This window comes from Polyodon spathula, chromosome 13, assembly GCF_017654505.1.
Source record: "Polyodon spathula isolate WHYD16114869_AA chromosome 13, ASM1765450v1, whole genome shotgun sequence".
Lineage (NCBI taxonomy): Eukaryota > Metazoa > Chordata > Actinopteri > Acipenseriformes > Polyodontidae > Polyodon > Polyodon spathula.
The window spans coordinates 40,826,722-40,850,195 of record NC_054546.1 but is presented as its reverse complement, the minus strand read 5'-3'; the positions used below and the strand labels follow the sequence as shown (position 1 = coordinate 40,850,195).

The window sequence follows — 23,474 nt, the reverse complement described above, 5'->3', positions numbered from 1 at the left end:
TGCCCAGCTGGAATGACTCAAACTGTGACCTTGTAGACAGTGTTCACTTTACACAGGTCTCCAGACAAATTAGCTGTTCTCATATGTGTAGTTCAAATGCTTTTGTACCTTTTTGGATGCTCTGGGTTCCAGTGAATTTAAACAACAAATGAAAGGTTTACAACAGCTGATGCTACTGGAGTTATGCTTTATCTGTGAGTTACTTGGTGAAACAGAAACAATATAGCTTTGTTACACCTTGTAATTCATATTTTACACTCATGAAGGCATGTTTTGTCAGTTTGATTGAGTGTGTTTCAAGTTGTGGATGGATTTATTAATAGCCCCCCTTTTCCTCCTAGATAACCTGTATTTCCTCTCGGATTCAGAAGATGGGCTCCTAACCATATTCACTTCCTGCAACTAACGCTGCAACCGCAATGAGCCACACTGCAAGCTCCCACATGACAGACTCTGCAAGAGCAGAGGCGAGCCTCCTCTCGAGCTTGGGCCCTTCTCTGGACAGAATGCGCTCCCCGGCCAGCCTGGCCACCCCCAGCCCGAAAGGGGGAACCCCGAACTCCAGCCCGCCCCTACTGCTGTCCCCGGGATTCGGGGGAGGTGAGGGGGGAGACTGGGAGGGCCGGGAGGAGCTGCGTCTGCGGGAGCTGGAGGAGGCGCGCGCACGGGCAGCCCAGATGGAGAAGACGATGCGCTGGTGGTCAGACTGCACTGCCAACTGGAGGGAGAAGTGGAGCAAGGTCAGGGCGGAGAGGAACAAGGCCCGGGACGAGGTCCGGCAGCTGCGGCAGAGGCTGGACACCCTGACCAAGGAGCTGACCGCGGTGCGTAGAGAGAGGCAGGAGCTCGCCAATGAGAACGAGCAGCTCAGGCAGGAGACTGGACGCCTCTGTGATGACAGGACAACCCCCACCACCGACGCTACTACTAATGCCCAGCCCTGTCTTGCTCTGAACCCACTCCCCTCCCAGACACTCAATGACAAACTGATCTCTGAGGGACTGGGGTCCCCTGAGCAGGAGCCCGTGCGGGACGTGGGGACGGAGAAACCCGATAACAGCAAGGTGGGTTTGGTGTCACAGAAAGACCCTGCCCAAGGTCTGCCTGTAGCTGAGCATATATTTTTGAACCTAGCATTACCACTAAACCACTTGTGGAAGTGTTGTTGAATATAGCGGATTGAAAAGAAAGGCTGAATCACGACAGAATCTGCTCTCTTTTTTTTTGCCCTCTGAGAGTCCCAGCAGACACCTTGCACATGTAGAGAGAATGCAATAATTGTTCCTGATATCTCTGTCACAGTGGCTTAAAGCTCCCTTGTGTCTGTACAGGGGATAACCTATATTATCAGAAATCCCCTTTGATCTCATTCGGCTAACAGGTGATCAGTTGTGTTAAAAAAAAGACAGTGAATCTTACACAGTATATTCTCTTGAGACCCCACCCACTCCCCCATGCAGTGTACTGTACAATGCAAAGGGCATTCTGCAGGCACATGGGTTTGCAAGATGATATTTGTGCTGTATAGTTTTCTATTCTTCAAATATATAATTTGAGTTTAATTAATGCTCTGTAATGCACACACAATAAAGGTATTTTATTATAATAATAATAATAATAATAATAATAATAATAATAATAATAATAACAAAAACCAAAAGATTTGAGAATAATATGTTGTATCCTGTTATGATGACTCGGATAATCCACAACACATGTGCTAGCAATCACATCATACCAAGAAGCCATGGGGAAATGGCAACAAGAAGTCTTCACTGTGCAGAGATGGGGGGAAATAGTTTAGTTTTTGCTTGGTGTAGATTGCGGTTCATAGGACTGTGCCAGGAGGCGTGTCTGAGTGTCTGTGCGTCTTTCCCACAGGAGCTGGAGCTGCTGGAGTCCCTGCTGCGGGCAAAGGTGGCAGAGGGTCCAGAGAACAGGGACGGGCGCAGTGCGGGCAGCCTCCGCTCACCCCTCAGCCGCCAGGACCGCAGCCGGCTGCTCTGGGACGACGTGTCCATCATTGAGGAGGACACCAGCAAGGTCAACGCCCTCCAACTGCGCCTCGACGAATCACAGAAAGTCCTGCTCAAGGAGAGAGAGTAAGGAGGGGAGGGGCTTAGACTGCATCTCACCTGGGAATGGACAGGGTCATACAAGGGGAGGGGCTTAGCAAGTGCCTTACCTGGGAAGGGCAGGATAATTAAGTGGACAGAGATTTTGAAACAGATGGGAATGTTTGGGTCACATTCAAGTTGTATTCTGTGGATTGTCTCCATTTCTTTTACTAGGTATGACTGCTACTCTCTCGCCAGTATCTGCTTAAAAAATATCCTTGATCTCAAGGTAAAATAATCAATCTAAATGAATTGATTGAGTGAGCAGAGAGGAGTAAGGGAAAAGGGTTTAGTTGGGACCCCAGTGTCCTCTTTCATGTTAGTATTTTACAGACTCCATTGCACAGTGTATTAAATGTTATAAAATTAAATGCATGCAAAGCTGTCTGCTAGAGGTGTCCATTGAGATTACTTGCCATACAAGGACAACTTGATTGAGCTATGATTGGAGACGTTACCAGCAGTACATTTGCACAGAAGTAATTTAAATAAATCAAACAAGCCAGAAGTATAAGAGTGCTACATAAGTAGGTGCTTTAAATACCCCCCATCTAAAACAATGGCTGTGTGTGCCCTGAGCATATAAATGGGTAATTTAAAACCAGACTGAGAGGCAGTTATATGTCCTGCAGAAGATTGCTCCTATTGATTGTAGAAAATGTAAAACACAGTAGATCTTTGCAGCCGTTCACCAGCTCTCTGTGCTTCTTCAATACCACGCTTGAGCAAGCTTGCACAAGAACGAGGAGCAACAGCAGCAGGTTCAGTGCTATTGGGTCAAAAATTATGATGGCATTCTTGGAATGGCTGTTGGAGGCCAGGAGAAAACCAGGGAGTAAAAACAAAACTGTTCAAAGCTGGATACTTGAAACAAAATAGCTTGCTGATTGTTACAGTATTGGCCTGTATTTTCGTTGTGGAACATATATAGTTTGTAGGTGACGCAGTCTCGGGGGGGTGGGGGGGTGGGGGGAGTGGTAAATCTTTCCCAATGTGTTCTAAAACAACTTTGTGTGAATCTGGAAATTCTATTTCAGAACTCGTTTAAGTTTGTTGACGTGTATTGAGAGCTCATAAATCATGAAGCTGGCCACAAGAGTTCTCTGGGCAGAGATAAATCTGTGCAATGGCCTCTAAAGATGTCAGCATTTTAAAATACATTATATATTTCTATAGCATTGTGTACTAATAGCTACTATCTGTAACTTCAAAAAGCCCTAGTCAAGTGAACAAGCGTTTCGGCTGCTGTGTTCTTCAGTGTACCGATGCAGAGCACAGAATACAACCAAGCTGTTGTTTGCAGAGTGTGCTTGTCATTGGCCCCTAAGGGTGTTGTTGTTTCATTCCCCTCGGGGCTCCCCAGCCCCTCTGGTGACTCGCGTGTTTCTCCTCCTCAGGGACAAGCTGTCTCTCAGTAAGAGCATCGAGAAGCTGGAGGCCGAGCTCAGCCAGTGGAAACTCAAATACGAGGAGCTCAACAAGACCAGGCAGGAGACCCTCAAACAGGTGAGGGGTTCATGATGTGCTACCACAGAGGAGGGGTGCACGAGTCTCTCTGGTATGCATCTAATCCGGTTCAAAATCCCTATCCTGAGGAATCTGTTCCAAAACCATTAATGCATCTCGCATGTAACCATATTGCGTTGAAAATGGGTGTGTGGTTTTAGTGTGCATACTGTAGGTCCATAAGTATTTATCAACCCGGGTGAGTTTGGCATGTGAGCTCTGCATATTTGTCTTTAGATTCAAAATAATCCGTTACAAAGGTCATTGGAAATGGTGGGTTTCAAATTATGCATAAGAAGTCGCTGTTGCATATATATGTCAGAATTCCGGTACATTGTATCCTGTGTACTGATGTCCCCCCATATATGGAACACTGCAGATCATTTTAAAGCTCATTTAAATTTATTTTTTTTAAAAAATAGAAAAACGTTTTTTATGTTTAATAGAAGTTTCTGAGAATCAGTTTGATCCTTGTAATGTTCTCAATTAATTAAAAATATTTACGTTATTAAAATATTCAAATGAGAAAAGGATTATTGATTCCCATGTATGTTCAAGATACATACTGGATTTGTATTTGAATACAATATTCATTTACAACCCTGGAGACTCTTATTAACTAGATAAATATCAAATCATAGTCCATCCCATTGTACAAAGTCCACCCATTTTCTTAAGCCTAATTCCAGTATTATTTGTTCAGCATTGTGTCAATTTGTTTTAACGATGTGGCCAGTAGAGGGCTCCCTAATTCCAGGCTGGATTCACAGCAGAGAAAGACAGACTCATTAAAATGAAATTAGGGAGGATTAACAAACAAAGAAAGGGAAACTAATGCTGCCACAAGAGAAGACCAGTACGCAAAACCCATTAAGGACCAACACAGTACAGACAGAATAAATGTTGTCAATCTTCAGATCTTTTTGCATTTACCTTCCACACCAAGACTGTGTGAACAATGTAGATTAGTGTAGTTCAGTACTAGAAACATACCCTTCCAGGAGTTTATCAGAAATGAGCAACCCTGGGGCTTCAGCCCCCCAGCATGTTGATCGCTCTCTTTCTGCCCCCATGCCCAGCTGAACCTGCTGAAGGAGGTGCACCAGGACGAGCTGGGCCGCATGTCGGAGGTCCTGGAGGATGAGTTGGGCTCCCGCTCCAGCATGGACAAGAAGCTGGCTGAGCTGCGAGGGGAGGTGAGGACGAGAGCGCTGACTAATAAACCCTCACTGTATTAATCTAAAAACCATGTAGACACATCCTGAGCATGTTAGCTATACAGTACACTGTGGCAAATTTAAGATTGTAATAAAACCTTGGGTAATACTGCTTTGCAGTTATTGCATTTATTGTGCAAGGCCACACACCATCAGCTGCAGCTGTCCTGTCTCCGTGGGGTGAAATAAGAGTTTGTAAATGAAATGATAAAAGCTTGGTGTCAGCCATGGATGAGCAATGATGTTTAACCCTTTACCCCCCCCGCCCTGTGCTGTCACGCTCGGCTGCCTATCTCTTTGTGTGTGGCTTGATAAGCTGCTGTGAGCTCAGGGAGGATTACAACCTTCAATCCTTTTACACAAACCGCCTGGAAAAAGGCAGCCGTGTTGAACCCCGGCAGTGAGCTGAGGGGGCGATTCTGGCTCTGGTTCTGGCTCTGGCTCTGCTGGCCTCAGGGCTCCAGGCTGCTGCTCGTACCACAGCCAGCTGGGGGCAAGGGTGCAGGCACTGTCACACAGACCCATTGCCTCACTGCATCTGGCACAGGCAGGGAGCTTCTCCTGCTGCACTGGAAGAAGGTCATCAAGGCTGGAGCTGACATCATTAAGGTCATTCTGTCCAGCATCGTCTCTGCATCTGGATTTGATCTCGGTTATTCCATGTCAAGCCCATTCATAGATAAATAGATAGATCTGGGGTGATGGAAAGCATTTGTGGGGGAAAATAAGGAAGGAACATAAAGTAATTGTATTATAAAGGTAACAAATGTGGAGCAGTATTAATTTTGGATTTCATAAAGGTTTAATCAATTACTCTTATTAAATGGAATCCAAATAAAGTATGCTCCACATTTTCTGTTTTATTGCATGATTTCCCCACCATCTCCACTGCAAAAAGGTTAATTGAATTCGGTCCCTATGGGATTCGTCTAGTCATTTCATCTAGTGTCAGTTCATTCATATGGACCTGATCAAGTCAATTAATAATTTTTTTTTAAATCTACGCAGGAAACCCAGTTGTATAAGCGCTCCGATCTTGGTAAACCAATGTCAGTCCGAAACCCAATCCCAGAGATTTCTATCCTTTTTGTTACAAGATTAAGATCTAGTATAAAATAGTATAAAAAGTCTAGTATAAAATAGTTCGATCCGTGCTGAGTGGTGGCATTGTGTTAATTCCTATGGAAAGCTGTTCCATGTGTAATGTATGGGGTGGCCCTCTCTCTCAGATGGAGAGGCTGCAGGCGGAGAACGCGGCGGAGTGGGGGCGTCGGGAGCGCCTGGAGACGGAGAAGTTGACGCTGGAGCGCGACAACAAGAAGCTGCGCACGCAGATCGAGGACCTGGAGGAGCAGCTGGCGCACAAACGCAGGCAGGCGGCCAGCGCCCTCGACACCGACCTCAAGAGCATCCAGAGCGAGCTCTTCGAAAGGAGCAAGGTGATGATACCGCAGAGCAAACATTCAGACCTGCAGTCACTACCTGGGGGTGAAGGGGGTGCAGGGGAGGTGAGGATACCGCGGAGCAGACACTCAGACCTGCAGTTACTACATGGGGGTGAAGGGGGTTCAGGGGAGGTGAGGACACGTGGAGCAGACAGTCAGACCTGCAGTCACTACATGGGGGTGAAGGGGGTGCAAGGGAGGTGAGGACACCGTGGAGCAGACACTCAGACCTGCAGTCACTACATGGGGGTGAAGGGGGTGCAAGGGAGGTGAGGACACCGCGGAGCAGACACTCAGACCTGCAGCCACTACATGGGGGTGAAGGGGGTGCAAGGGAGGTGAGGACACAGAGGGACAGACACAGACCTACATTCACCACATGGGGGGACAAGATTAGGGGGGACAGCAGATCTAGTAGATCTAACAGGACAGCAGAAAGGGTAGGAATATATACTAAATATTGTGTAAATATTCTTGGTGGGGAGAGTGAATTGGTTCACATCCAGGTCCAGTGTAGAATTCTCTGTCATTCTGTCTGTCTTCACTATATATAATATGAGGCCAGGTCTGCATTTATAAGAAAGTATTAAAGAAATCTATTCGGAGATAAAAATCGCTTACTGCCGGGGTTTATGAGGGCCATTAAGGGCTCAGCTGCTTTAGAAACTGACAATTTATAGAGTTGGCTTAAAGCATTTTATGGGACAGGTCATAAATTTCCATCCCTCCACTTGCCACAGAACAGCCCTCGGGGTGCGGCAGGACTTTGGAGTGTACCCAGTGTTGGGAGAGTCGTGTGGGTGTGGGGAGAGTCAGGCTTCCGACTCCACACTCCCCTCTTCTTATACTATAGGGCAAATAAAAAAAGACTTGTCAGGTGGAGCAAGGTAATTGAGATGGTGAGGTACAGAGATTGATGTACTGCAGAGCAGCCATTGAGATGGGTATGTAGATTGAGTTATGGAGGTGAAGACCAACCTATTGATTTGGACAGACAATGTAGAGACTGGGGTCAAATAAAGTGAGATTGACTGACACCAAAGGGTGTGAGGATGTAAAAATATAAAATACGCTGTGAAGGTACGGGAGATCGATGTCGTGTATAGAACCCCTGTAAAGCAATGTGGAAGAAACACAGTAGAATATATGGGTAACCCTATAGAGATATATAGGTAGATGAGATGAATGTACTGTATACAGTAGTGCCAAAGTAGATAAGGAGTTTTTCTGCAGAAAACGCAACATGTGGATATGAAAGCATACATACTATGTAAGGGCAGATGTGACCCTCCAAATATAGGATGTTATTATAAAAAGTGCCAAGTTAGGAAAAAGAGCAAGCTGTGCAAATAACTTGATCCAGCTGATGGGATTTTGCTCCAGTAAATTTCAAGTTAAAAATAGTGGGCTTTCAGTAAGGAATGGTGCCAATAAATCTAAAGCAAAAACTTGGTGAAGTCCCAGATGTTTTGACATAGATACAGTACAGTATGTGCTGGGAAGACCATGTGACAGCTGTCTGCAGAAGTGTTAACACTTTAACCTCGTCGGGATGCATCAGAAATGGCTGATTCCAGATGGGAAAGGGTTAACCAGCTTGGAGTCGCTGGAAATGTTCCCTAGCAGTTTGACCTTGAAATGTGCACTCGCCACACATTGCTAAACAGATTTACAACAGTGTCCGTACAGTCACGCTCCAGCGCCTGCACATTTAATACACCAACTATAGATTGTTTTCAGTTGTTCTACGCTAGCTATGAATTACTGTACAGTAAATTAAATATACATTGTTGAACCACTGTACTTGATTTAAGTGCTGTAATTAGTTTCACATCACAGCACAAATACAGAGACTGTACAAGTTTACAGTTTGATAGTCGGATGCCTGTGATCGTGCTCGTTCCATATTAAAACAGTATTATGTTGGGTTGTAATGGCAGATTATTCCCATGTGGTATTTATTCTGGTACATTTCTGTAACATCCAGTAAATGAACATTGTGGTACAAAGAGCCAGCAAGGTTTGGTTACACAGTCAGTGAAAATACATTCAGAAGTGGAGTACTGAAGGGATTTGTGCTGTACAGCTTGGCAATGAGGGTATTTAGACTGAGCTAATGTATTATACAGAACTCATCAGGTCAGCTACCGATCAGTAGCTATGGTGACTTCATTTGTGTTTTATTTGTAAGAGGCATGCTTAAAGGCTATGTGCCATGTAAAAATATAAATAAATACAAATAAAAAAGAGACTTCTTGATACAAGTTTTAAAGCCTATCCCTGTACTAATTGCTTGTCTTTTTATGTTGATCTAAAAAGCTGTCAGTTCCTGGGCTGTTTCCATTCCATTAAACTCAGCTTTATAATTCAGATCACTCGATTTTCATTGTGATTCGCTGATGAGTGTCTCACAGCGCTTCCAACTGGGCCGTTCTCCCTAGTGAGCCGAGGGAAGCTTATGTTTTCTATTTGAAAAAGACAACAACAATGCTCTTTTAATGATTTATTGTAAAATAATGCTAAAATAGAGATGGATTACAGTCCATAATGAGTAAAAGCAGCCAATTCTGTTGCCTGTTTTTTTTTCTGGAAATTCCCTAAAGCTGAAGGCAGTCTTTTATTCTGGTAATTCCCATTGTGACAGATATTCTTGCTTTTATTTTTCAATCCATGCATTAAATGCTGATTGTTTTAATATTGTATCATTGAGTATTTTAGTTTTTCTTTCTTAGTTTTCCTTGTGTTTTTCAAGCTTCTGTCTGTACAACCTGGCATCTCATCACCAGCATAAGTGATGTCATATTGCTTCTACCCACGTATAGAATGTCTTTCATGGGTTCATGAGAGGGCTTTGTTTATTTGCTGATCATTGTCAGTGGACATGCTCTGACATTAATGTAGTTCATGCCCTATACTGGGCCCTAGAGCATTGTGCATGGATTAAACAAGGGCTTTTGTAAACGGGTGCACTGCAATGTAAAGAGGTGCCCTACAGGGTACACCAACAGAAAATCTTCATTAAACCACAGTTTGAGTGCCGCTTGAAACATGCATGTTCTGTTCCCCTTCGTGGCCGAGTCCCCTTTTCCAGTGCATTTGGGTTTTAATAAGTCAATCACTACCCCTGCAGGGCACATTTGTTTTTTGATGTGTGTACAAGCCTTTCTATTTCATTGTGTGTTGAATCAGCAGACCCTTTCAGTTTATGGATTTGTAACAAAAAATAATAATGTGGTTCGGAGAAGAAAGGATGATGTCACAGATGCTTCAACAGAACATAATGGACCAATTAGAGAGAGAGAGAGAGTAAAGAGGTGGGGGAGATGAAAAAAAATGAATAATGTACCATGCAAAATAAAGAACAAATGTCCTGTCATCCTTTTGTGCTTTAGTAGCAAATGTATTCGGGGTCACCAGGATAGAGCGAGGGAGCAGAGAAGGGTGAAATTGGAATAGCTTGTGTGGTCTGTACTCCTGTTATAAAAGACTTCATCAGGGAAGCAGTTTGTCCCATTGTGTCGAGCTCAGTGTTGAAATTCATGGGATCATTCATTTTAGTAAACGTTTTTTATAGAGTGAGTGTGTTGATTTACTCCGTTTCGTTTGACATGCTGTACTAATCTGCTGGTTAATTATCCTGAGATCCAGATTGGCTAATGCAAGGTTTACCTTTCTAACCTTAAACATGACAGCAGTGTCTTTTTTTTTTTTTTTTCAATTTCAGCATTTCAGTTCTGTTTCAGTTTTTATTTATGTAGTAAGATTATTATTATTTCAGTTTTAGAAAAAAAGAAGTCAGTTTCAGTATGTTTACATTTTAAGAGGCTTTTTTAGGGTTTAGTATTAATCACTTAAAATTCCAGTTCTTTTTTTTTTTGACAGTGAAAACACATTCATCCATATGCTTTGGGCAACAGTGCCACATAGCAGGAAGTCATTGAAGATTGGTTGTAATTTTTATATATAGCATTTTCATGAAGCGATATTAATACTATTCAGAATATTTCCTTTTCATGTTTATTTTTCCGTTTTCAGTTTTGTTTTAGTTTTGAAACATCTTTTTTTTAATAGTTTTTTATGAGAGAGAGAGAGAGAGAGAGAGAGAGAGAGAGAGAGAGAGAGAGAGAGAGAGAGAGAGAGAGAGAGAGAGAGAGAGAGAGAGAGAGAGAGAGAGAGAGAGAGAGAGAGAAAGAAAACTTTCTTGAACAATCCTTGTGCTTTTATCAGTCTTGTGTGCAGGTCACAATTGCAGATCTGTACAGTTTGCCATCGGAAACAAAGACAGATTGGGGGGGGGGGGCATGACTGCAGGCAATTCTCCTTTCTCTGCTGGAGTGAGGTGTCTCGTGTCTCTCGTTTGTCTCCCAGTGCAGGTGTGTTTGAGTATTAGTTCTCCGTGCAGTGGGGGCTGGCAGTGGTCCTCTTGAGAATCCCTGCCTCTTTGTTTCAGAGAAATGTATTACATTCAGTGGGAACGGTTAGGAATCGGGAACTGGTCATGGGGAAACATTTAACAGCAAGCCTTGCGTGACAGTGAAGAGCACATGTAGTGCCGTCCCATCACCGTCTTCTTTATTACAAGGAAAATCGAGTGTGTGTGCGCACACATACACGCTGGCACACCCCTAAGTCTGAAACCTCTGGCAGTAGAGAAGTGAGGCATTATGCTTCAGTGGGCTAAAGGCACTGTGTTGTAGCTGACAGTCTCACTGGTAGTCAGGCATCCCGTCTGTGTGCCGTCTGTTTCTCGGAGATTCCCTCCCTGACCCACATTTCTGCTTCGCAGTACCAGGCACCGCTCCAGCTCTCTGGCTCCCTGATCCGCAGGGCTCCCCTGTGATCTGTCTCTCTGTCTCTCTGCTTCATTAGCAGGTGCTGCTGGGGACCCTCTATGCATCTGTTGCATGTTTATTGACAAGCAATTAACCAGGATAAGGTGACTAGGCTGAATTTTTTATTTTTCTTGCCAATTTTTTCTTCTTTCTCCTGCAAATTGCATTTATTTACAAAAACAAATCTCTAATGCTTATTTATTTCATACACAGAAAACAAATAGCCTAATGTTGGTTCTGATTGTCAGAATAAAATAGCACTTATTTTATGGAGCACTTTCAGAATGTACAATCTGGGCAGCTTTCTATTTTTTTTTCTTTGTTTTTAAAGGGTGGAAATGTACTGTGTTGTCAAAAGTCTGTCATTCTACCCTTTTTCCATATATATATATATATATATATATATATATATATATATATATATATATATATGTATATGTATATTCAAGTGAGGGGGGACTCCCTAACTCCACCCCCCCCCCCTTTGTTTCGTTCCATGTTCCACGTTCCACGTTCCAAGGTGTTTCATGTCGTATCGAATCTGCAGTAGCAGTGGTGGTCTCGATATACACATCAAAGAGCAAAGAGCTTGTGTCAGTGAGAGAGCAGCGCTGTTGCGATCTGGCAGTGCCTGTCTTGTCAGGGACTAGCCCGGAGGTGTTCTGTCTCGTGCTGCTTCCAGCCCCTCTGAACCTCAGAACGAGGCTCCAGGGATTCTTCTTATCATTGGCAGTTTACACAATGTTGAATTTGATCAGGTGGTGCATAGATACAGCAGTAGTATTACCAGTACGTTTGTGTAGATCTGAAGACAAACAAACTACAGCCTGTCAAAGCTGTATGGAAGCAAGCCTCAGCTGTCATGTGAGGTCTGTCATGATCCAGCCTCACATACACAATGATAATGTAACCGTTTAACATACCCAGCTTCGTACAGTGGAGAATATTTCTGAGATGGTCACAAAACCTATACATCTAGATTTTGTTTTTGTTTCCCAGTTATAATGTTTGTTTTTTATATTTATATTTTCAGTAAAAATGGGAGTTACACTGCCGTGCTTTAAAAAAAAAACAAAAAAAAAAAAACTTTCTATTCTTTAACCTAAAGAGAGCTCTTCTTTACCAGACAACACGAGACGGATAAGAGCCGAAATCAAACTTTGATTTAAAGACATCAAATCACACAACCACACAGAGACAAGTAATAAAGAGTGATGATGCAACTGGACAGTGGTTAGGTATGTTAACAGTTATAATACTGTCAGTTAATATATGTAGCAGTACTAAACTGACATTCAGACAAACGGTTTAACAGGACGCTTTTATCCGTGGTGCTGTATGCGAACAAGTTAACATATATGGACATTTTGAAAGGCATCTCAATGGATTCCCACCTTTCTCTTTAGTACTGCTGTATTGCAGGAAGGGATAATTGGATTGTCTTTGTCTTTGATTCTGGCAGCACTCCCAATCTCCCTTGATAGGCTGCTCTTTATCAGTAATAGATGTAAGTTACCCTGGAGGTGATTTTTAGATGCTCTGCTCATCCCAGATTCTTCCACACATTATTAATGACCTGCTCTCTCTCCCTCCCTCCCAGCCACCCGTGACGACCCGGGTTGGCCTCCTCCGAGTCATTTAGGAGAAATCCTGAACCTGTATTCCTTTAAATACGGAGCCACGTCTGGACGGCAACCAGGCTGCCCTCGTCCATTTTCTGGTTCAGTTCCCACTTTTCATTCATTATGTATAACGCTGCCTTCTTCCAGAAGTAAACTGACTGAACAAGTTAACCAGACCATCAATTATTAACTCGTACAGTTAAGTGTCTGTTATTCTGTTGCTATCGTAAGTGTATGTCAGCAGAAGTGGCAGCTATCAAATTGTACCGTGCTAGGCAGAATCTTTTACAATTCCCTGACACACCTGATTAGTGTAAAAGGTTGTCAATCAAATTCTGTGGTGCATCCTCTTGTGAATGGAAAGCATTCTTCTGTACTGAGTGTCACATGACAATAGAGTGCCCTGGCACTTTTTTCGGACCCACCCCAGCTGGGTTATAGTGGTGTAATAGACTGATCTCTTGATATCACTGGTCACATTGTTGGAAAGCCTTCTTTATCTAAGCTGTGTAGATCTGTAATCATTGGGAGCTCCACCAACTCCGCTAACAAAACCAACCTGACCATGCCCACTGTTGCTCTGTGCAAGCCTGGCTGTGTGTGTGCATGCTGGCGACATACATGCAAAGTCTTTGAATTAAAGTGGAAAAGCTGCCTTCTATAACACGTGGATGGTGGCTAAGAGTTAGTTTTAAAAGGGGTCTGTGTGATTGCTCCCTGCAGGAGCTGTCAGACATGCGGCACGTCCACTCCAAGTTGAAAAAGCAATACCAGGAGAAGATGGCGGAGCTGGTTCACGCCAATAGGAGAGTGGAGCAGCACGAGGGGGAGGTGAAGAAACTGCGACTGCGTGTTGAGGAGCTCAAGAAGGAACTGGCCCAGGCAGAGGACGAGGTGAGCCGTGGAGGGGCAGTGGAGACTGCGCTGGAGAGCTGGAATGTGGTGCTGGCATTAAGATGCTGAGCACCTATATATGCATCTAGTGTGGGGCCGTGTAATGGGAAAATATAGCTGCCTATCGGAGGGATCGCTTTCTTCCAGAATAGCCTAAAAGTAAGAGTGCTGGTTCAGGGACCCCCCCCCCCCCACCCCCACCCCCACCCCACGCTCTGTATTACATTAACATTTACATGCTGCTGTTTTGTCTGTTTTCAGCTTGACGATGCTCATAACCAAACCAGGAAGCTCCAGAGGTCCCTGGATGAGCAGACCGAGCAGTCGGAGAACACCCAGGTGCAGCTTGAACACCTGCAATCCAGGTAAATCCAGACATCGCCTCAATCAGACTGCAGATGAATGCACAGGCAGCCTGCCTTCCACACTTGTTAAACGTATTGCATTATCATCACTTTTATTTTTCTGTTGTGATCGATGGTATAGTAAGTGGCTGTCAACCTTGTATCTGTTTTAAGATCACCACTTTTATCAAAACCAAACCCATTTCTTTCATTCTTTGAATTGTGCTGTAATTTGGGTTGGGTGGCATGGTGGCGTAGTGGTTAGTGCTGCTGCCTCACAGCGCCAGGGTCCTGGGTTCTAATCTGGGGTCTGTCTGTGTGGAGTTTGCTTGTTCTCCCTGTGTTCACGTGGGTTTTCTCTGAGTACTCCGCTTTCCTCCCACAGTCCAGAGATTGATTGGTCACTCTAAATTGCCCTCGTGTATGTGTGATGGACTGGGGTCCCATCCAGGGTGTAGTCCTGCCTTGCGCCCTGTGTATACCGGGTTAGGCTCTGGCTCACCGCAACCCAGTAAAGGATTAAGCGGTTATTGATAATGGATGGATGGATGGATGTGTTTTGGGTCATGTATTGTGCTTCTGACCCTTTCTTTCCTCCTGTGCTGGCTTCCCCTCACTGGGTTTGTTGGAGGAACCTCCTTCCATCCTTTCTCCTCCTTGTCCTCCATGTACCAGCATAGTCACTGTCATACTGCCTCTGTCTGTCAGCCTTCTTTAAGTAGTCAGCCAATCGGACAGGCAGACAGCTAACCACGAAATGCTAATGAACTCTCTGAATATGCAGCCCTTGATGCTAGGATCCCAAACAGATGAGTTGCCTTAATTTACTGCACTGTGAGGGGTTGAAGCAGGTGAAGCCGAGCCGAGAGAGGTGGTCTAGTGACTAACGGTTGATTATTCTGGTATATATTTATTTGTTAAAGTGTTCACAGGGGATTGTGCTCACTGAGATGTAACATCTCATTTTCATAGGCTGCTTTTGTCAGGCGGCAGCACTTTTCAGTAAAGTCGTTAATCAGCAATGTTACTAAAATGTATTCTAAGCACATAGGATGATAAAAAAAAAAAAAAAAAAGTGTTTTAAAGATATTCAGTTGGTAGAAACATGATCAAAAAGCCAATGAAAGCAATGAAGCACTATGTTAGCTAATGGATGAGATACCTAATTCTGAACTACACACTTCAAGGGATTTATTTTACTGCAGAGCAAGAGAGGCAATTAACTCGTACACCCAAAACAAATATTATAATGACTGAATGATCGCTGCAGCGGAATGCATGAAAATACCAGGTGGGGGTTGTGATGACATATTTACAGAAAACCAGATAAACAATTCTCATCAAAGTGCCTCTTCTTTTAAACACAGCTTATTAAAAGGGAACTATCCAATAGGGAGTACAACTGGAGCAGGCTTGTCTGAAACAGATCTTTGAGTAAGCAAATCTTTTTATTCTCCTTTTAATGAATAGTTTTTTTTTTCTTAAATTAGTGTTCTGCCAAGCAGTCTTCTGTGTCATACAGATCAGCCTATTTTTCCTACCCACTTAGTAAAATTGTAGAGGTAGCGGCAATTGAAGACTTTTTTTTTTTTAAGATAACTTGACTGTCATCTTCTTTGGTTGCAATCGATGTTCACTTTGAGTATTGTGTGTGTGTGTGTGTGTGTGTGTGATCCTGAAGGAAGGCGCCAGGTCTACATCTTTAGGAGGCACATGGGATAGTACTTTGTTGTATTGTTTTAGTTTTTTTTAAAAGCCTCAATAAATTGCTCTGCATTTTGTGATCTTCCAGCATTTACTGTAAGGTTAATGTCTAAATCAATAAGAGATATGCAGGCTGGGCACTGGGACTGGAATAGCACTTCTCTGCGTTTCTTTTTTTTTTTTTTTGCTTTAAATCCACAGCAGTAAAAGACAGGGATCACTCCACCCAATCAAGGTCCAATCGCATTTTATTGATCAGTTAAGGGTCATTAGTTTTAGTGAGTTGCATCTGTACAGAACAACATGACTGTTTTATATCACGACTCAAACACAAAATAGTTTTTGCCGTGATTTTAATTTGTACCCCATTGCAGATACTTGGGGTCGTTTTTAGTTTTTTCTGTGTAAATCTTTCTGACTGTGACATTTTCTTTTTATAAAGTGTGAATGTTTCAAATTAAATACAATTCTTTACAGACTTTCTTTCCATCACAATTCACATGTGCTTCAGTTGTTTAGGGTGTGCCATGGAAATACCCATGTGTGCCAGGAAAACGCTTTTAGATGAATCATTTTCTTTCATACGAAGAGCACGCTATGTGGGTACAAGATCAGCAGATTAGCAAAAACCCGCGCAAGCACTTTTTTTAGTCAGGAAGTTTCCAGTTCAACTAAAATACAGCACTGTCATGTTATATGGAGGCCCTGTATACCTTGGGTATAGTTACAATGCTGAATGGCCACGACTCCCATTTGCCCCATAATGTGATGTCGCTAACACTGGGATTCTCTTCAAGGTCATATCATTGCATAGCTACTTCAATTGTGGTCCTGACTACAGCGTTATAGCAGGTAACTGTTCAGTATGTGAGTGCAGATCACATTTATCCAGGGCTGTTACAAGTTAGTTGAATGTTTTCCTTACTGGGGCAGGCTGTTCCATGTTCCATGCCAAAGTGAAGGGAGGCAAGTATTGCCCTCATGTGTGCTTCTGGTCTTGTCTGAGCACCGTGGCAGTGCAGCCTGGCTTCTCGAGCTGAGGAAAGGAGACCCTTGATTTGAAGCCAAGTTCAGGTGCTGTCCTTGAAAGGGAATGCCTTCCCTTCACCTCCTTCAGCAGTGCTGAAGTGCAGGTACTGCTGGTTACCATTCAAATGGAGAATCTCTTTCTTGGTCTGAAGAAGCAACCACTTGTTGTACTTGCTTTCCAATCCCAGATTGAATAAGCTCTTCAGAAACTTTTTTTTTTGTATTTCGCTGCTGGCCTGTGGAGGAGATTAATGGCCGCTCACTTTAGTATGATGCAGCTAAGTGTCTCGGCTCAATCTAAAAGCTTTTAGCGAGCCGATGAGTGGTCAAAACACCATTATATGTAATTTAGCACCATTAAAATGCTCACAATTCTCGTCAATGTTTCCCAGCGCCCACAGAGAGCGAAGGGATCATCTTCTTCTTGTTACTGTGGTGGATTTCTAATGGGCCGGATGCAGCTACCTTCGCCTGGAGAGTAACTCTTGATTCTCACAAAAAAGCAAACCATTTATTTCATAGTCTTATCTGCAACTGTTCTTTTGATTGCAGCTTGGCTAACAAAAAAGTCTGCTGAAAAAGTATGTGTGTGGTCATCTGTTTCTTTTTCAAGTTTACTTAAATATACGTATGTGTTTTAATGTGCATGCATTGGTTATGTGTGCATGTGCTTATTTATAGGATGAGCTTCTAAAATGTGTTGCCTTCTCTGTGTATCACAGAGAATAGACACTCTTAACACAACTCTTAAAAGCAAGTCCTCCTGCCTATATCGCAATGAGACGGTGTTTCCAAAAAACTAGACCTGAAACTAGTCAAACCTGTGTATCAGCCTCATAAGGAACCATCTGAAAGTGATCTTAAGAGCTGGGTGGTAGTCAGATTGTTTAAGGAAGGATTTTCAGATACATTAGAAGTCTTCATTAGTGGAACAGCAGCATGCCACACAGACGGGTATTTACAGAGTTAATTTGGGGGGGGGGGGGTTTGGATAATCTCTACCGATGCAATAATGACAGAGTTTATTTCATTTTTTTATTGACTTTCTATTAAGTTTTACATCAGTCATATACAGTTATGTTGTGTAAAACTGACAGGTCTGCTGAGATTGGGCGTCTTGTGCGATCGAATTTTACACTTTGTTCTCCGGTGTCCACGGAGAATGGATTATGTTCTGTGTTAAATAAATTAGACTAGATCTAATCAAATAAAGAGTTAGAGCAGCACTGCTGCACTTTGGTTCATAAGACCGTTGAAAGGCTGACTGCGCTGTCATTTAAATTGCCCTTCTCTTCGTGTATGAGTAAGTGTGATGATGTAACCCTATATTACAGTCCCAAATAAAGATCATGAGCTAATAACATTAAATCCCTTTTTAATATGTATTAAAATGCTACGCATGTCTGCATCTAGTGGTTGGCATGTTGGCATGGAATCCTTTTCTTTGAACTCCTGCCTTTAAAGCACCTTGGAGGGTTTTTTTTTTTTTCTTGATGCCACAATTGCAGTAAAATGGCTAAACAAATCTCTTCTGATTTGTATTGATCGAATCACCACATGAAGGTGCACTGATCAGATTTTGGAGATGATCTGATCGAAGGTGACCTAATTGGCTTTTTATTTGGCAGGTGGCTTCATAACTGTGTATTCTGCTGCAGGTAATCTTTACAAACAAGATTGTATGAAGTGCTCAGATACTTTCTGCTGCTCTCACTGGGACAGGGAACCAAGGGTGCACCTAGTGCACAGCATCTTCACTTACCCCTCTGTCTTGGTCGCTAGCATCTTCAAAGAGCTTGTCTGTGATGATAACAGTTGTAAATATCAGTTTAAAAAGATCAGTAACTGCCTGCCACTGCTTTGCCTAGATGTATAATGTATTGAACCTGATCTAAAAAAAATTAAATATGAATGGTTTTCCACCCAGGCTGCGTCGGCAACAAAACCCATCTCTGTTTGATAAGATTCGGAGCGGCAGGTTCAGCACTGAGGACCCAAATGAGATGGCCAGCGATCCTGACGAGGAGGAAGAGGAGCTGCAGATCCAGATTCCCTAGTGGACAGACTCTCCGTGAGGCGTCAGCGACCTCAAAAACACACACACACACGCACAAGCACACACACACGGGCCAGTTGACCTTCTACGAGCGCTGTTACTCTCATCAATGGCTGACAAACTGGTGGATCCGCTTATAGTGCAGGTATTGTGGAGGTCTGAGAGAGGATGGCACATGATTTAACTTTGAAAATTATGTTTGTGCTGAATTGGAACGATGGGTGTCAGGAGAAGGCACATTCAAAAGCAATAAGACGTCAAGTATATTTAAAAACGCTGTCAGGGGACCAAGCCATTGTCACAGTTACAGTGAACGTTATTGAACTTTTAATGAATGTTACTGCATTTTCTGTTTACCTGTGTAAATACTTGGATCCAGTTTGTGCATAGCTCTACGGTGGTGTATGCACCTCTTCGCTTGGTTCATTGTAATTGAGGTTGTATATTTTGAAGGGATAGACACTGACCTCCTTATTCCCCTTTGAGAGTGTTTCTTTACATCTGCAGGTCAAGTCTACAGTGACAGATCTTTGAAGTTGCAGCAATAATAGAGCTCATCTTTCAGAAAAAAACAGTGTTTGCTGATTCTGTTTATACAATATCAGTGCAGTGAAATTGCAAGCTGCTCGCTTCCAAATGTTTGAACACAGGGTTACCTGGTCCACTTATTGGAAATGAGGACATTAATATCTGATTACAGGGATGTGAGGTCATCATTGACCGCCCCCACAAGCAACAGCTGTTACCATGGAAACTAGATAAGTCAGGCCTTGTAGGGAATGTGACTCTTGAGCGAGAGAAATGGATATGTACGTTTTTAATTTAATTTAAAATACTTGAGTGTTATTTATAGATGGGTTGGCTAATTTCTAAATCCAACCCTTATTTGATGGTGGTGTACTGTGTCATCATCAACAACAGTATAGTCACCGGCAAATGTGTTCTGATCGAAAAAAAAAAAATTGCTGCTGCTGACATCTGGTCAAAACTGCTTGCAGCTCTCCCTGGAGGTTGACCTCAGATGGCAACCTCCAATCAGATCACAGATATAGCTTACACGATTGTTGCTGAATGTATCTGAATTAAGATCAACTTCTGGCAGACACCATCACCATGCTACACTTTATTCTGATACTGACTCTCAGTTTAACAGATGTTCATTTCATAAAATTACCCAACAATTACGAGGGGAGATTAGTTTCGACTAATGATGTAAATGTCTTCACATGACCTTTGTTCATTATCTGATTGTGCATTAGACAGTGATCCATAGTGGGTTAATGTCGGAGCTCCTCCACTGTTTATGGGAGCAGGGAGAAGGTGATGTCGTGCTGCAGGGAAACACTTCCACTTGTCAATCTCAGTCAGTCATTCCCCAGTATATTGGAAGCACACATCATCAGCCACTTGAAGTGATTTCTTCATACAAGGTACATGTTGCTTGACATATGCACAGCATACCTAGGGGATAAATTGGACCCTTTGTAATTCTTCAGATGTAGAAAAATAGAATTATAATCTAGAATTAAAGTAATTGAATTGCCATTAAAATAATGCATTTGTATTGCTGCACCCTGGGTTTGGTCATGATCATGTACAGTATAAATCCATGTACTGTTACTCTGTAAATGTGCCCCAGAGGATCTGGGTTTAAATCTCATTTTAGATTGCACTCTGGTCTTATTGAGGGTGTGGGTAAATGCAATATTGCTGGACTGCAGTAAAATGAAAGATCATTGTGCTGGCTTTCATCTCGCAGCTGATCTGATGTGGAGGCAACAGCAGACTTGCATATAAACCCATTCTGAGTATTTCAATATGGAATAGCTATGAAATGATGAAATGATTTAAGTTTTACTTTTATTTTAAGATTTTTTTTTTTCCTGCTGTTGAGGGATGGATACAATAACAAAATTTTTATATATGTATATTATTAGTTTCTTTATCAGACACCTTTATCCAAGGCGACTTACAGAGACTAGGGTGTGTGAACTATGCATCAGCTGCAAAGTCACTTACAGCAACGTCTCACCTGAAAGACCGAGCTCTAGGAGGTTAAGCGAGTCGGTGAATGAGCCGGGATTTGAACAGGGGACCACCTGGTTACAAGCCCTTTTCTTTAACCAGTTAAAGCAGTTATGGAGACTGCTCTATCTCGCTTGCGTGCGATTCTGTCACAACAAAATCTGCAAACACGACTGGAGTATTGCTGCTGGCAGTCTTTAGCAGTATTACAGCAGTTCTTTCCTTTCTGAAGCCTTACTCTGTGTACTTGCTTTGTGAACAGTTAGTACTGTAGACCACAATGGCTGGCTTGGAAAGGTGTGTTACAATTAGTAACACAATCTCTCGGACGACATTAGAGCCCTCAGGAGAGCTACGTCACCCCAGCCCATTATTCCAGTAAGTTTGTTATGGCTTAACACTAACTAGCATCCTATAATTAGTGTTGTTGTTATTATAATTAGTGTTAATTGTAATACAGTAATCTAATTCTAATTCTAGCAGTGAACTGCATTTTCAGATAAGCTCCTGTTTATTTATTGTTGTTGTATATCTGTTTCAGCCCAGTGTTGTAACTGTATCATATTAAGAGCTGATGTATAAGATATTATCAGGAAAGGGTGCTAGGTCACGAAGTTCTGTTTTTATACTTTTTACGTACTGTGTCTTCAACCAAAGATTCTGCGATCTGTCCTGCTGTCGCTTCAGTTGCATCTCGTTTGTTTCTTGTGCTTCCTGGGGGTGGTCAAGCACTACAAACCCACACTGTGTGCTGATTGCATTTGCAAAAAGAAAAAACAAGTACTTCTCGTTTAGTTTTTATAACATTGTTTTTTTTTTTGGCTGGGAGGTAAACTCTACACCGATGGAAAAAGAATGAAAACCCAGGGCTTTGATTACTTTTCTATCTGTACCAGTTGATTTTCTGTAGCTTGGAACTGGTTGCTCTATTTTAAAACACATACAAACACGATACTAAACATGACTAACCCTGTATTATATGTATGTTTTGTATCTTAAAGTAACTATATATTTTTTACTGTTTTAACATAATGTTTAAAAAAATAAATACATAAATAAATAAATAAATGTGTGTCTCTTTTTTTTGTACCAATCCCTGAAACAAAACAAAAAAATCATTTTTGAATAAAGGTGAAAAGCTTTCAATCTGGGGCAATGTAACAATGTTGTGTTTTCAACATGATATACCCACGGTAGCAATAATTCTCCACTGAGAGTCAACACGAGGAGTCAGTTTCATGTATTATGAATGGAGGAAATGTTTCAGATATGCCATTAGTGCTGTTTTTCTGCCACCGAGAACTACTTAAATGTCTCGCTGAATCCCGTCCAAGACATTTATTCTAAAACTTGAGCTGTGCCTATTTATGTGCTTGTATTTTGGAGCTGGAGAAAAAAAGATAGTATACAACAGCATAGGTACAAAGCAAGCTTTCTCATAAATTGGGGTCCTTACTATAGTAAATACGGCATTTGCTGAATAAAAAAAAAAATTCCCTGCGGGTAGAAAAAATATTGGAAATGAGCTCACTCTAGTCTAGGGAGCTCATTTCGCCCTTCTGTATCAACTATTTAACAATTTTAATTCACTCCAGTCGTATCTCAAATTATTTGTGAAATCTTGCAGCTTTGGCTTTGGGAGTGATATACTAATATGAGCTGGAACTGGTACGTTCCATTACCTGCTGGCACAGTAAATTGGAGTGCAGAGGTTTTTTGCATTGTATTGTAGGTTTGTTTGTTTTTCGAGGATAACCAGAGGGTCCGCCAACTGTGTGAAGCAATAACCTTCTCTGTAGCACGCGACCACTGAAGCCAGGGGCTTAGGTAATAATGATCCCACTGGGAATCAGATTATTGTAGTTTCTTCTGCAGCAGACCCTTATTGTCATCCCTATAACACAAGACAAGGGCATCTTGGCAGCGTGTTTTCATTTTCTAGACCTATATGCAGTACATCTGGACACTGAAAATGACAAACTCCAATATCAACAAGAGTTGGCTGTAGCGTCAAACACTCAAATCAGAAATTGTAATGTAAAACTGTAGCATGGACTTGACTTTAATTAAACGTATTCACGTACAGTGAGGCAAGGCTGCTGTTATCGAACTGATTCCTCAAGTGAGGTGTTTAACTTTCTCCTCCCCGCCCCACTAAACCCTAGACATGCATGCTAATTGATCTGTTGGAGCTGTGTTCAATGATGTAAAAACAAGACTTGTCTATCAGAAGAGTTCCTCAGGTGAGCTCCAGCTGTTCAGCTCTCCAGGGGACAGGAGAACCAGTTATCTGAATCCTTGGGTATCTCATGATAGATGCATGATGTCATCAGCGCAGCATCAGCCTGTTAGATCTTAAGTAAGGGAGTGGAATTGTTCCTTAATTCCAGCACACTTAGCAAGTTCTCCCTGGGCCAGGGAACTCCCTTTTTACATTGTGAAACACATTGCATTGATGAAGCAGACGGTCCTAATAAGGTTCAAGCTGAAAATGTTGGACTTTTTTAAAAATCAGAATATATATATATATATATATATATATATATATATATATATATATATATATATATATATATATATATATATATATATATATATATACAGAAACTCCTTAGTAAGCTTGGCACGTATTTTAAGGTACAACACAATATAACACAAAAAAAAAAAAAAAAAAACACTGGCT

At 42.2% G+C, this 23,474-nt stretch overlaps 1 protein-coding gene across 1 annotated transcript in view; it reads left to right on the top strand.

The window, feature by feature from the left end:
* LOC121325163 (coiled-coil domain-containing protein 102A-like) overlaps nucleotides 1-21,199 on the top strand; it is a 33,288-nt gene extending 12,089 nt beyond the window's left edge. The window contains exons 2-9 of the mRNA XM_041267481.1: nucleotides 342-1,064; nucleotides 1,882-2,102; nucleotides 3,515-3,623; nucleotides 4,703-4,819; nucleotides 6,070-6,279; nucleotides 13,463-13,633; nucleotides 13,895-13,998; nucleotides 18,638-21,199. Coding sequence (XP_041123415.1) covers nucleotides 420-1,064; nucleotides 1,882-2,102; nucleotides 3,515-3,623; nucleotides 4,703-4,819; nucleotides 6,070-6,279; nucleotides 13,463-13,633; nucleotides 13,895-13,998; nucleotides 18,638-18,767 — 1,707 coding nt within the window. The 5' untranslated portion in view covers nucleotides 342-419 and the 3' untranslated portion in view covers nucleotides 18,768-21,199. The remainder of the gene's footprint in view (nucleotides 1-341; nucleotides 1,065-1,881; nucleotides 2,103-3,514; nucleotides 3,624-4,702; nucleotides 4,820-6,069; nucleotides 6,280-13,462; nucleotides 13,634-13,894; nucleotides 13,999-18,637) is intronic.
* The last annotated feature ends 2,275 nt before the right edge of the window (nucleotides 21,200-23,474 follow it).